The sequence below is a fragment of the Rana temporaria genome, chromosome 8, assembly GCF_905171775.1.
Source record: "Rana temporaria chromosome 8, aRanTem1.1, whole genome shotgun sequence".
Taxonomy (NCBI): domain Eukaryota; kingdom Metazoa; phylum Chordata; class Amphibia; order Anura; family Ranidae; genus Rana; species Rana temporaria.
The window spans coordinates 56,843,036-56,857,867 of NC_053496.1; the positions used below are offsets into that span (position 1 = coordinate 56,843,036).

A 14,832-nucleotide genomic window follows, 5' to 3' on the forward strand; every position below is an offset into this window, starting at 1 on the left:
GGCAACAATCCCAAATCGGTAGTGGCAGGTAGAGGCCTGCCAGTCAATGATTCTCAAGAGGAACATTGATTGGCTTGGCTAGAAAACCTTTCCAAATTGTTATTGTTCTCCCTGGAAATAACTGGTGCTGGCAGCATCTCCCTGCAATGCTCACCTGCTCCTCCATTCCCTCTGCATTGACATAAACTCGCTAGGTATGGAAAGTCAGCATTGCAAATTTACTGCTGTGCCGACAAGATGTACTACCCTAAGGATTGTTGGCCCGTCCATACTTCAGACCACCATGTAAAGTCTATGTGCAGCCTTGAATTGTGTGAACCGCCACTGCAAAACTCTTTAATACGGTTGGCTGCCACTTATCTTACAGGTAGGAGAAAGGAGGCTGTAATATAACAAAGATAAAAATGATAGGCAGAGGGGTTTATAAAGATGAATGGACACTAAAAACAAGAAAATAAAAGTTTGTCTGCTCTAAAGATCACAACAGTGCTCAGAGGAAAGCATCCAACAGAAGAATGACAAGGAAGGAGGAAAAGTGTTACAACCCGGGAGCAGAAATAAGGAGAGAGAGGCGCACAGAAGGAAAAAGAACAAAATTGAAGACACATAGGCAAAATAGTCCTAAAGTAAATTATCAGTTTGGTATCTAGTTCATTACACCCCAATTTGCACATTATTTATGGCACTAAAAGCTGGTGCTGACCACCCACTTTAAATTTGGGGCAATAACAGAAATTGTTCAAGAGATGTGTACCTGTACCAGGCCCGGACTGGCCATAGGGCATACCGGGCATATGCCCGGTGGGCCGCGGCGGCCCGCGGGCCGGTAGCGGCCCGCGAATGGCCCTTGGCGGCCCGCGGGCCGATCGCGGCCCGCGAACGGCCCTCGGCGGCCCGCATGTCACTTCTACCCAGAGGTGTACCAAGGCCCTTGGGGCGAACTGGGCTGGGTTGCAAGAATGCATTTGCCCCCTGGGCTGCTCTAATGTCCTGCAAAAAGGCCACTGAGCTGGCCGAGTGCGCCACCTGCTACAAGTTGTGGATTGTCCACTGGCCACGTCACCTGCCATGTCACCTGGCCACGTCACCTGCCACAAGTTGTGGATTGTCCACTTGCCATGTCACCTGGCCACGTCACCTGCCACGTCACCTGGCCACATCACCTGCCACGTCACCTGGCCACATCACCTGCTACAAGTTGTGGATTGTCCACTGGCCACGTCACCTGCCACGTCAACTGGCCACGTCACCTGCCACAAGTTGTGGATTGTCCACTTGCCACGTCACCTGACCACGACACCTGCCACAAGTTGTGGATTGTCCACTTGCCACGTCACCTGCCACAAGTGGATTATGCACTTGCCAAATCACCTGGCCACGTCACCTGCCACAAGTTGTGGATTGTCCACTGGCCACGTCACCTGGCCACGTCACCTGCCATGTCACCTGGCCACGTTACCTGCCACAAGTTGTGGATTGTCCACTTGCCATGTCACCTGGCCACGTCACCTGCCACGTCACCTGGCCACATCACCTGCCACGTCACCTGGCCACGTCACCTGCCACAAGTTGTGGATTGTCCACTGGCCACGTCACCTGCCACGTCAACTGGCCACGTCAATTGCCACAAGTTGTGGATTGTCCACTGGCCACGTCACCTGGCCACGTCACCTGCCACATCACCTGGCCACGTCACCTACCACAAGTTGTGGATTTTCCACTTGCCACGTCACCTGCTTCAAGTTGTGTATTGTCCACTTGCCATGTCATCTGCCATGTCACCTGGCCACGCCACCTGCCACAAGTTGTGGGTTGTCCACTGGCCACGTCACCTGCCACAAGTTGTGGATTGTCCACTTGCCATGTCACCTGGCCACGTCACCTGGCCACGTCACCTGCCACATCACCTGGCCACGTCACCTGCCACAAGTTGTGGAATGTCCACTGGCCACATCACCTGCCACGTCAACTGGCCACGTCACCTGCCACAAGTTGTGGATTGTCCACTTGAAACGTCACCTGCCTCAAGTTGTGTATTGTCCACTTGCCACGTCATCTGCCATGTCACCTGACCACGCCACCTGCCACAAGTTGTGGATTGTCCACTGACCACGTCACCTGGCCACGTCACCTGCCACAAGTTGTGGATTGTCCACTTTCCACGTCACCTGGCCACATCACCTGGCCACGTCACCTGGCCACGTCACCTGCCACAAGTTGTGGATTGTCCACTGGCCACGTCACCTGCCATGTCACCTGGCCACGTTACCTGCCACAAGTTGTGGATTGTCCACTTGCCTTGTCACCTGGCCACGTCACCTGCCACGTCACCTGGCCACATCACCTGCCACGTCCCCTGCCACAAGTTGTGGATTGTCCACTGGCCACGTCACCTGCCACGTCAATTGCCACAAGTTGTGGATTGTCCACTGGCCACGTGACCTGGCCACGTCACCTGCCACATCACCTGGCCACGTCACCTACCACAAGTTGTGGATTTTCCACTTGCCACGTCACCTGCCACGTCAACTGGCCACGTCACCTGCCACAAGTTGTGGATTGTCCACTTGCCACGTCACCTGCCTCAAGTTGTGTATTGTCCACTTGCCACGTCATCTGCCACGTCAACTGGCCATGTCACCTGCCACAAGTTGTGGATTGTCCACTTGTCACGTCACCTGCCACAAGTGGATTATCCACTTGCCAAATCACCTGGCCACGTCACCTGCCACAAGTTGTGGATTGTCCACTGGCCACGTCCCCCTCTCTGCATATTAAGTGTTATATTACAGCAGCCTGTGACAGTTTCTTGCCCTCCTAGATGTTATGATGTGGGTTCACACTGGCAAGCTGCAGTTTAGCTGCAGTTCTGGCATGTTACCCTCCAGTCCCATAGACTTATATTAGGTTGTACATTTTTGCTGCATGTCGTCCTGAAAGTGCACAAAAAGTCCTGCATGCCGCATCTGTGGTGCAATTCCAAAAAATGCAGCAAAAACGCACAATTTCTAATTAGAAGTCTGAGGGACTGGGGCTATGGAAAACCGCCACAGTGGCAGCCTGTCCATTAAGGGCACACAGGCACTGCCCCCTCCATTATGCCACCCCCATATGTAAAATGGATAGATTCATGCCTGACCGGCCACTAAGATGGGGTAAATGTCGGTCAGACAGCGAGTGGGTGGAGGGTGTGTCACAGTGGCTGCATTTGATGGGACAAAGTGGCTGCATTTGATGGGACAAAGTGGCTGCATTTGATGGGACAAAGTGGCTGCATTTGATGGGGCACAGTGGCTGCATTTGATGGGGCACAGTGGCTGAATTTGATGGGGCACAGTGGCTGCATTTGATGGGGCACAGTGGCTGCATTTGATGGGACAAAGTGGCTGCATTTGATGGGACACAGTGGCTGCATTTGATGGGGCACAGTGGCTGCATTTGATGGGACACAGTGGCTGCATTTGATGGGGCACAGTGGCTGCATTTGATGGGGCACAGTGGCTGCATTTGATGGGACAAAGTGGCTGCATTTGATGGGACACAGTGGCTGCATTTGATGGGGCACAGTGGCTGCATTTGATGGGACACAGTGGCTGCATTTGATGGGGCACAGTGGCTGCATTTGATGGGGCACAGTGGCTGCATTTGATGGGGCACAGTGGCTGCATTTGATGGGACACAGTGGCTGCATTTGATGGGACACAGTGGCTGCATTTGATGGGACAAAGTGGCTGCATTTGATGGGACAAAGTGACTTCATTTGATGGGGCACAGTGGCTGCATTTGATGGGGCACAGTGGCTACATTTGATGGGACAAAGTGGCTACATTTGATGGGGCACAGTGGCTACATTTGATGGGGCACAGTGGCTGCATTTGATGGGGCACAGTGGCTGCATTTGATGGGGCACAGTGGCTGCATTTGATGGGGCACAGTGGCTGAATTTGATGGGGCACAGTGGCTGCATTTGATGGGGCACAGTGGCTGCATTTGATGGGGCACAGTGGCTGCATTTGATGGGACACAGTGGCTGCATTTGATGGGACACAGTGGCTGCATTTGATGGGGCACAGTGGCTGCATTTGATGGGGCACAGTGGCTGCATTTGATGGGGCACAGTGGCTGCATTTGATGGGGCACAGTGGCTGCATTTGATGGGGCACAACAACTGCATTTGATGGGGCACAACAACTGCATTTGATGGGGCACAACAACTGCATTTGATGGGACAAAGTGGCTGCATTTGATGGGCACAGTGGCTGCATTTAATGGGGCACAGTGGCTGCATTTGATGGGGCACAGTGGCTGCATTTGATGGGGCACAACAGCTGCATTTGATGGGACAAAGTGGCTGCATTTGATGGGCACAGTGGCTGCATTTAATGGGGCACAGTGGCTGCATATAATGGGGCACAGTGGCTGCATTTGATGGGGCACAGTGGCTGCATTTGATGGGGCACAGTGGCTGCATTTGATGGGGCACAGTTGCTGCATATAATGGGGCACAGTGGCTGCATATAATGGGGCACAGTGGCTGCATTTGATGTTTTTGTTCAGTTTGATTGCTTCCCCCCAAAAAAAATGTTGAGCACCAGTGTGAGCCAAAAGGCTTGCACTCACATGCCTAATTTCCTCCCTGCCTGTTTTAACCTCAGCCAGTCCCTCCAGATATTTCACTTTGTACTCCACCTTATTTTCATTACTCTTTATAGGTATTAGATGTTCTCTCACCTAATTCTTATTTCTTAAGGTGGAGTTCAAAGTGAATTTCTAAACCTAAGTTGAGAACCCCTTTCAGAAGATTTGAGGATAATATTAAACTCAGAGACTGGTGGACTTAGGCTATCATAAATAGATTGAAATTCTGCCAGTTCAGCAGAAATTTCAATCTATCAATGTGCAGACTGGTTATACAGACTCCGATCTATCAACTGACTTCAGTACAACAATGGGAAATGTCCAACGATTTCTCTCTGTTCCAGCAATGTGGAGTGATTTCTCTCTCTGTGCCACAAATGTGGAGCAGTCTCTATCTCTGTGCGGGCATTCCATCATTAACCCCCGCCGCGTGCCCCCCCCCCCCCCGGGCTGCTCAGTCTAAAATGCCCGGGCCTATTTTTTGTCCCAGTCCGGGCCTGACCTGTACCCATGCACTCTCGAACAACTGTATCCTAAATCTTGTCTGAACGATATCTAATTGAATAATTATTTGGTGGAAACCCAATGGGGGCCCATGCAAGCTCTAATTCAAGCTGCCTCTGCACCACTGTACCTTAAAATTACAACTGCATCACATTTTCAATTAATTCTATTTTAGAATTTATCCCAAAGTGTGACTGGCTGTTTTTGTTCATCATGAACTCTTATATAAGATTATATGCCGAGACCAAGTTTCATAACATCAGTATGCATCAATTATCTTCACAACAACTGTATGACTATATCATTTTTACATGTTTTTAAGGACAATTTAACTGTACAGTTCGTTGCTATGCTAGAAGATGACAAATGAATATTAAACTTTTTTTTTTGTAAAAGGACATTTTCATAATTATTTCCCAGTTTTTAATGCACAATACAAATTACCAAAGTTCAGCCTAGTTTTGCTATTACTTCAGCCCCAGGACCATATTGCTGGTCAATGACGGGGCCCACTTTTTGCGATTCGGCACTGCGTCACTTTAACTTTCAATTGCGCAGTCGTGTGACGTGGCTCCCAAACAAAATTGGCATTTTTTTCCCCACAAATAGAGCTTTCTTTTGGTGGTATTTGATCACCTTTGTGGTTTTTAGTTTTTGCGCTATTAACAAAAATAGAGCGACAATTTTGAAAAAAATAATTAATATTTTTTACTTTTTGCTATAATAAATTTCCCCCAAAAATATATAAAAAAAGCTATTTTTTTCCTCAGTTTAGGCCGATACGTATTCTTCTACATATTTTTCGTTAAAAAAATCTGCAATAAGCGTTTAATTGGTTTTCGCAAAAGTTATAGCGTTTACAAAATAGGGGATAGTTTTATGGCATTTTTATCAATATTTTTTATTTACTAGTAATGGCGGCGATCAGCGATTTTTATCAGTACTGCAACATTATGGCGGACACTTAGGACACTTTTGACACATTTTTGGGACCATTGGCATTTTTATAGAGATCAGTGCTATAAAAATGCATTGATTACTATAAAAATGCCACTGGCAGTGAAGGAGTTAACACTAGGGGGCGAGGAAGGGGTTAATCATGTTCCCTGGGTGTGTTCTAACTGAAGGGGGGGTGGGACTGACATGGGTAAATGACAAATCGCTGTTCATACATTGTATGAATAGACGATAGGTAATTTCCCCCCCTGACAGGACCGGGAGCTGTGTGTTTACACACACAGCTCCCGATTCTCCCTCTGTAACGAGCGATCGCGGGTGCCCGGCGGTGATCGCCCCCGCCGGGCACGCACGTCGGGATCAGGGGCAAGTGGGGGGTGCGCGTGCCCCTATTGGCTGAACGGCGAGATGACGTAGATCTACGTGATCTCACCCAGCAGAGCCGACCTGCCGCCGGCGGCTGGTCGGCAAGTAGTTAAAAGTTCCGCTTCAAAAAAAATAATAAATGCACATTTGTTTGCAGGTAATTTTTATTTATTTTTCTCTTAGGAGCCTAGAAAGCAGATCGCCGATGCCATGCAGGTCTCCTGCAGACTGTCAGTGTAAACTGTCTGCCTGTATATCGTACACATTCTCCCCATACAGTATCACACTGACAAGAAGAATAAATTAACTACCACAGTGATCAACAGTGCCGTTGTAGTTCATTGAGAACTACAAGCCGACATCCTCAAAGGCTGTCGGTAGTTGTAGTTCATTCATTCACAGTACACTGTAAATGAACAATACATCTGGGTGGGTGGAGCCCTGCATGCCCACGTTTTCTTTAGATTATGGCAGTGAGCGGGGGGAGAAGATCACCAGGTCGCTACCAAAATGGGGAATTTTGGGTTGTGCGGGCTGGTACATTTTTAACATGTCACATGTTGCACCTTTGAATATGGATGCAACAAATAACATGTTACAAAAAGTGAATTTATCCTTTAAATAATTTGTCTCTTTACTAATTACTGTGCTCGCTGTCACTGCTGTGCAGACTGTATATACCATCAGCTTCATAAAGTATACAGTGCTGTGTTCAGGCAGCTGTACAGGGACTTCTTGTGTGCTACTGGAACAAAATCAAATCGGAGTGAGCGCTGCTCAACCAGTCACAGGAAGCTTTGTATTTTATCAATGATTACAAGGCTCCCTGTTAATGGTGACGATCATGACATAATCTGCCTTCCTTTTCACCTCATCCAATCAGAGGCAGCTTTTGATTCATTGATAAAAATACAAGGCTTTCTGTGAATGGCTGAGCAGTGCTCAACCCAACTTTTAATTTTTTATATATTTGTTTCTGGCATTAGAGAGGAAGCCCCTGTACAACTACTGGACTACAGAACTGCATACTGTGTTATAGCTAATGCTAAATACAGCTTATACAGTGCTGACAGTGGTATAGCACTACCCTCGCCGCAGGAGTTACTTTAGTATTGGTGTCCAGGCTTCCCACTGTGTATTTTCAAACAGTCAGATGCACACACTCTTCCGCTCGTTATCTCCAATAACCAGTCTAGGGGACCTGTTTTTGTGTTTTATTTGGAGAACTTGGACAGAGCACACTGAGCAGACCTGGCCAATCACAGTGGTCTGTTAAGCAGACAGCACATATTTGCCTAGTTGTCTCCCTATTAAGCACAGAAACCAAAAACGATATACACTCACTCTAGCACCTACCTAAGAGGGTGCTACAGTGGGCTCAGAAATTAGTAAAAGCAAATAGTTTGTTTGGGCCAGATTGGCCTACTGACACCAACTACGAGCGTATATCTATGCACCTGTCTAGTTCTAAGACTGCTGTCACTGACAGCCCTGGCCTCTCACTAACAATTGGGAATCAATCAGTGTTGTTTCTGATTATGTGCAGATTATGGCTTTACTAACACAGGCAAATATGGTTATCATATGAAAGAACATGGAAAGCAGAGGGCACAAAACTGGTGTTAATGCACAGAGTAGTATAATAGAGCATCAACATTGGTTTTGTACCCACTGTTTTCCATTTGCTTTCAAATGGGCATGGTAAGGACATAATCAGGAATGACAAAATTAAGACGATCACTGATCAGTTCCCAATTGTTAGCAAGAAGACCAGGGCTGTCAGTGACAGCAGTCTTAGAGCTAGGAGTGTGCATAGGTCTGCACGCGTAGTTCTAAAAAAGAACCTAGATTAACATACTCTTAAAGGGGTTGTAAAGGTAAAAACATTTTCCCTAAATAGCTTCCTTTACCTTAGTACAGTCCTCCTTCACTTACCTCATCCTTCGATTTTGCTTTTAAATGTCCTTATTTCTTCTGAGAAATCCTCACTTCCTGTTCTTCTGTCTGTATAACTACACGCAGTAATGCGAGGCTTTCTCCCTTGTTTAGCGAAAGCCTCTTGAGGGGGGAGGGGTGAGCAGGAGTGTCAGGACACCCACTAACACACAGCTCCTTTCTCCATCTGCGAAATAGAGTGTCCTGACCCTCCTGCTCGCCCCCCTCCCCCTCAAGAGGCTTTCTCCAAACCAGGGAGAAAGCCTCGCATTACTGCATGTAGTTACAGACAGAAGAACAGGAAGTGAGGATTTCTCAGAAGAAATAAGGACATTTAAAAGCAAAATCGAAGGATGAGGTAAGTAAAGGAGGACTACACTAAGGTAAAAGAAGCTTTTTAGGGAAATTGTTTTTACCTTTACAACCCCATTAAATATGGTGCCTGAGAACATTCTTTTACGGGCTACAGTTGATAAAGGAAATAATAACACAACCATACTTCTAGCTTAAAAAAAAGCAGACTATACAAACTGCTAAAAGCATTGTGGAATGGTGCTGAGAAAATGTAGGCCTATGCTCCAGGGGAGAAAAATGCAACGTTAAAAAGGTGCCTAAAGTCATGTTTTGCAAATACTTTTAGGGGTGTTTAGGCACATCAATCACTTGGGTGTTCAGTGATTACAGTGGTCAGAATAAATAAGTATGCTAAATTAGAATAAGCATAAGAAGTGCCTGGCACTTAAGCACGTTTACACAGATTTAGGCGCATTGGGATTTTTTTGTGGCAAAATGCTCCTCTCTTGAATGCGCTGGCCCTGGGCTTTTTTCTGCCTGTAAACGCCTGTAAGGCGCTATATATAATATAGAGGGGCATTTAGGGTCAGAAAAAAAAGCATTTTTGACATCCTGTGCGCACGAGGCCTAAATGTTACCTCTACCCAAAACTGGTATACCAGTTGTACATAGCTGTAAGCACGTTTAATCATACCGTATCTATGTTTCTTATGAATCTCAGAGGCTTGCATAGCAAGAAACCTCTTTATTGCAGAAATGTAATTCTGTATTAAATAGAACAAACAACTGTTGAGTTGTAGCTGAATGATAAATTAATTATAACCTTAAAGGAGAGGGCAGAGAGGATGCGTAAAACAACTGTTACCATTGGAGTCTCTGGGACTTCTGCAACTGAAACATCACATTTGTATGCAATTTGGCCTTTGACATGCCTTAAAGGAAATTAATTCTCAAAGCAGCTTTTGCATTTACTAATGCGAAAAAAAAAAAATGAATATATTTGCATACATGAGGTCCCATGATTTAGAAAATCAAAAAGTCTAGTGCTCACCTTTGATAGTACTTGGGTTTTATTGTCCAGCGACAGGCCAGAGATCTTTTCCACACATTGCACGATTCTTGTGCATGCTTTGGCTTCATTTTGCGCCATCCATAGAATGTGGTCATCTACAGACATAATGTTACTTGCAATCTCTACTAGAATTCCTCCAAGCTGTTAAGGAGAAGACAGAATTAATTTACAACCATTTATTAATAGTAACAAGTATTCAGCAGCTCCACTTACTAATAGCCACAGGTGTGGACAGCCTTTTGCATTAGGGTGCACACCCCAGCGCTCAAACACACGTGCATGAGTGTCTCTAAACTGGTTTTGGAGAGATAGACATAGATTTTTTATATATATTACACACACACACACACACACACACACAGTATCTCACAAAAGGGAGTACACGCCTCACATTTTTGTAAATATTTTATTATATCTTTTCATGTGACAACACTGAAGAAATGACACTTTGCTACAATGTAAAGTAGTGAGTGCACAGCTTGTATAACAGTGTAAATTTGCTGTACCCTCAAAATAACTCAACACACAGCCATTAATGTCTAAACCACTGGCAACAAAAGTGAGTACACCCCTAAGTGAAAATGTCCAAATTGGGCCCAAAGTGTCAATATTTTGTGTGGCCACCATTATTTTCCAGCACTGCCTTAACCCTCTTGGGCATGAAGTTCATCAGAGCTTTACAGGTTGCCACTGGAGTCCTCTTCCACTCCTCTATGACGACATCATGGAGCTGGTGGATGTTGGAGACCTTGCACTCCTCAACCTTCCATTTGAGGATGCCCCACAGATGCTCAATAGGGTTTAGATCTGGAGACATGCTTGGCCAGTCCATCACCTTTACCATCAGCTTCTTTAGCAAGGCAATGGTCGTCTTGGAGGTGTGTTTGGGGTCGTTATGTTGGAATTCTGTCCTGCGGCCCTGTCTCCGAAGGGAGGGGGATCATGCTCTTCTTCAGTATGTCACAGTACATGTTGGCATTCATGGTTCCCTCAATGAACTGTAGCTCCCCAGTACCGGCAGCACTCATGCAGGGGCAGACCATGACACTCCCACCACCACGCATGACACCACACATGCTTGACACCATTTGAACCAAATATGTTTTGTCTTGGTCTCATCAGACCACAGGACATGGTTTCCATAATCCATGACCTTAGAATGCTTGTCTTCAGCAAACTGTTTGCGGGCTTTGTTGTGCCTCATCTTTCGAAGAAGATTCCTCCTGGGACGACACCCATGCAGATCAATTTAATGCAGTGTATGGTTTATGGTTTTGAGCACTGACAGGCTGACCCCCCACGCCTTTAACCTCTGCAGCAATGCTGACAGCACTTATGCGTCTATTGCAGGGAGGAGCCGAGACAGCCGCTGAAGGACCCCAGAAGACGTGGAATGGGACCACTCTGTGCAAAACGAACTGCACAGTGGAGGAAAGTATGGTATGTTTGTTATTTATAGTTTCAGGGTCTTGGCAATCTTCTTATAGCCTAGGTCATCTTTATGTAGAGCAACATTTTTTTTTTTAGATCCTCAGAGAGTTCTTTGCCATGAGGTGACATGTTGAACTTTCAATGACCAGTATGAGAGAGTGAGAGCGATAACACCAAATTTAACACACCTGCTCCCCGTTCACATCTGAGACCTTGTAACACTGATGGGTCATATGACACCGGGGGGGCAAAATGGATAACTGGGCCCAATTTGGACATGTTCACTTAGGGATGTACTCACTTTTGTTGCCAGCAGTTTAGACTGTGTGTTGAGTTATTTTGAGGGGACAGAAAATTTGCGTGGTTATACGAGCTGTACACTTACTACTTTACATTGTAGCAAAGTGTAAATTCTTCAGTGTTGTCACATGAAAAGATATAATATTTACAAAAATGTGAGGGGGTGTATATATATCACACACACACACACACACACACTCTTTTAAATAAATTTGTATTAAAACACGAATGGTGTCAGTAGAGCAGTGGTAGGACAATGGATGGTATCAGGAGGGCAGAGGTTGGTGTCAGTAGGGCGGAGAATAATGTCAGTAGGACAGTAGATGGTATCAGTAGGGAAGTAGAATTTGTCATTAAGACAGAGGATGATGTCAGAAGAGCAGTGGATGGTGTCAGTAGATTTTTCATTTTTTTTCATTTTTATTATTTTTGTATTATTTTTTTTACAATTTTGTAGGAGTTGAGGGGCTTTGGTAAAATATCAGGGTCCTAAACAGACCCCTGATGTATCATTTTTGAGACAAAGGAACTGAGGACAGAGATTCCCCAGTCCTTTTTTCTGCATCCTCAGCTGCAATGGACAGTGAATGAATGGGAAGCGTTATGTGCTGAGTGGCTTCCTGTTCATTCACAAACCGAAGTATAGTAAACACAGTTTATGGCATTTCTCTTGTGAATGGACAATCCCGCACAGTGTCCATTTATAAAAGGAAAGGGGCCAGTAGATTACATATTTGCCAGCCCCTTCGCCCACTCTCCATTCTGAACATCCCCTGCAGCAGCTGGCGGGAGAGGAGGGAATCCAGCAGCCCTAAGGGGGAGCACCAGGTAACAAAGGGAATCAGAACCGCACAGAGTGATTAGGGTGTGTCCGGGCACCTCTGGCACACCCCTGTGTGCATGTCTAGGTTTCCATCAGTAAAAAAGCAACTACCGTATTTGCCGGCGTATCAGACAACTGGGCGTATAAGACGACCCCTAATTTTCCAGCTAAAATTTTGGTTTTGGGATATACTCGCAGTATAAGACGACCCTCTTTCTACTAGTCTGTCTGGAAGCTGAGGGGTAGCCGGAACAACCGATGACAGGAAAAAACGCTGACAGGAACAGGCTTTATTCAGCTTTTTTCAAACCTCACTGTGCCCATAACATGCCTCATTGTGCCCATTACATGTCTCATTGTGCCCATTATATGCCTCACTGTGCCATCAACATGCCTCACTTTGCCATCAACATGCCTCACTTTGCCATCAACATGCCTCACTGTGCCATCAACATGCCTCACTGTGCCATCAACATGCCTCACTGTGCCATCAACATGCCTCACCTCCTCCTCATGCTTTTCTGTGATAGACACCTGTGTTCCGCCTATCACGGAGGTCCTCTCGTCCGAAGCCGAGGATGAGAAAACATCCGTGATAGGCAGAACACCAAACGGAGGCTCTGCTGGGAAACCAAATGTTCCGCCTATCACGGAACACCACAAGGAGGAGGCGCAGCTTTTGAATAATGTATCCCCGAGACAGGTACCGGCGTATAAGACGACCCCCGGGTTTTGAGGCAAATTTTTAAGCCCAAAAGGTTGTCTTATACGCTGGAAAATGTAGATTCACAAGTGAGAGTTTCACAAAAACTGTTTAAATGATAGGAGGTCAGAGGTATAAATATGACTTAAAAGATGTACAGAATACAAAAAAAAACAGACCTTCTCCCCTGTGTAGATGCAGCATCCCTCTAGTGCTGCTACTATCCTCAGCTGGTTCTACACCACAAATTGAGCTATCAAAGTGTGCTAATCTCTCAGTTCTCAGGCACACTGTGAGCACAGGTTGGGGACCACCAGTCACTGCCCTGTGCTCTGCCCCTCCAGCACTCACTGGGACATGGGGCTGTGGAAGGGTGGGTGATGAGATTAAAGGGATATGTTGAATATAAACCTCATCACCTTGCACTTATCACAGGTTGATCACATTTAAAATGTTGAAGCAGACCTTCACTTAAACAATCTCTGACTGGCAGTTGGCTCAGGCTCTTACCGCACCTTTGAGCAGAACTGTATTATATACACACCACTCTAGAAAACGCCAAAAGATACCTTTCCAAATTGGTTAATGTGCAAAGCAAGTGGGTGATCAATCCCGAAATAATATCAGTCTTGGGTGTACCAACTCTTTATTAAAAAGAATGTCACAATAAATCACATGAATCTGTAAGACTGGCAAATATGCAGCAATTCTCCTAGCGGTCTGCAGAATTCTAGTAACACTTTTAGCAAAGAGCTATTAAAACAAAATTCCTAACTTTACAGGTTATGATGGATTTATTCAGCCTAGTACTGGTAGCTATTCATTGTGAAATCTGTGTCACCAATGTGCTGTGGAATAAGACTCTTCTATACTATAATTATATTATTCTTTTTAGCTCTGCATATAGCCTACTTTCTGGGACTTTTTGTGCTGAATGGCTCTTCCTATTTCCAGCACACTAGCCCTAAGCAATTCTGTGATGCACTTCCATTAGAATTTGCATTCAGAAAGCATCATTATGTTAGAAATACAGACATTTTAATAAATGCATGAAGCTTTTATTCATGCCTAATAAAATAGTAGGGAATTGTATTTGAAATGGAGATGTCATCTCCAGAGAGTCATTTGAAAGAAGGGAATATTTCAGGGAAACTAGTGGAAAGGAATCATTTTAATTGCAATATAATCTGTATCTGTGAGCTATTAGAATTATTGTTATCAGTAGCACTATGCGCTGGTAAAGGTAGACGCTGCAAACCTTATTGTCCAAAAAAGAAGGTGAATTGGTGTTTCTTTTGAGGTTCTTAATAATCCAGCATTTTTGGGCAGTATCTAATCTGCCTCACCGATGGCCACTGTGAGTGGCTGGTCTACCCCAAACTTCACAGGTTCCAGGGCCTGTATGACTCTCCAACCCAGCTGTTCTCTACTGTACAAGGATGGTGGCTAGGGACCAAACCCTTCCATATGCATGACTGACCTTGCTTAACCCCCTCACTCCCAGGGATAATCACGACTGAGCCCAGCACCTGCTTGTGGGAAGGTGCAGCGTAGTGCGGCAGCAGTAAAAAGTCCAGTCCAATTGCAGAAAACAAAACTTGTATTAATGTAAAAGTTCAGCAGTTTACAACAAACCCGGTGGGAAGGTGCCCAACTGGGCACATTCACACAATGAAGCAGCAATGTATAGCAGAACAGGTCTTGTTGCGCCGACAGTGTCTGTCAGGGAAAATGTCCACCCAGGATGGCATGTCCCTGCCAGACGGGTGGGCTTGTCCCTAGACTACCCACACGTGTAATGTGAGCCAA

At 45.8% G+C, this 14,832-nt stretch overlaps 1 protein-coding gene across 3 annotated transcripts in view; it reads right to left on the bottom strand.

Annotated features, from left to right (window-relative positions):
- Positions 1-14,832, bottom strand: part of ADGRA1 (adhesion G protein-coupled receptor A1) — an 893,528-nt gene that overhangs the window by 628,013 nt on the left and 250,683 nt on the right. For all 3 annotated transcript variants that reach the window (XM_040361825.1, XM_040361824.1, XM_040361826.1), the window contains one exon: positions 9,746-9,907. In XM_040361825.1, coding sequence (XP_040217759.1) covers positions 9,746-9,907 — 162 coding nt within the window. The remainder of the gene's footprint in view (positions 1-9,745; positions 9,908-14,832) is intronic.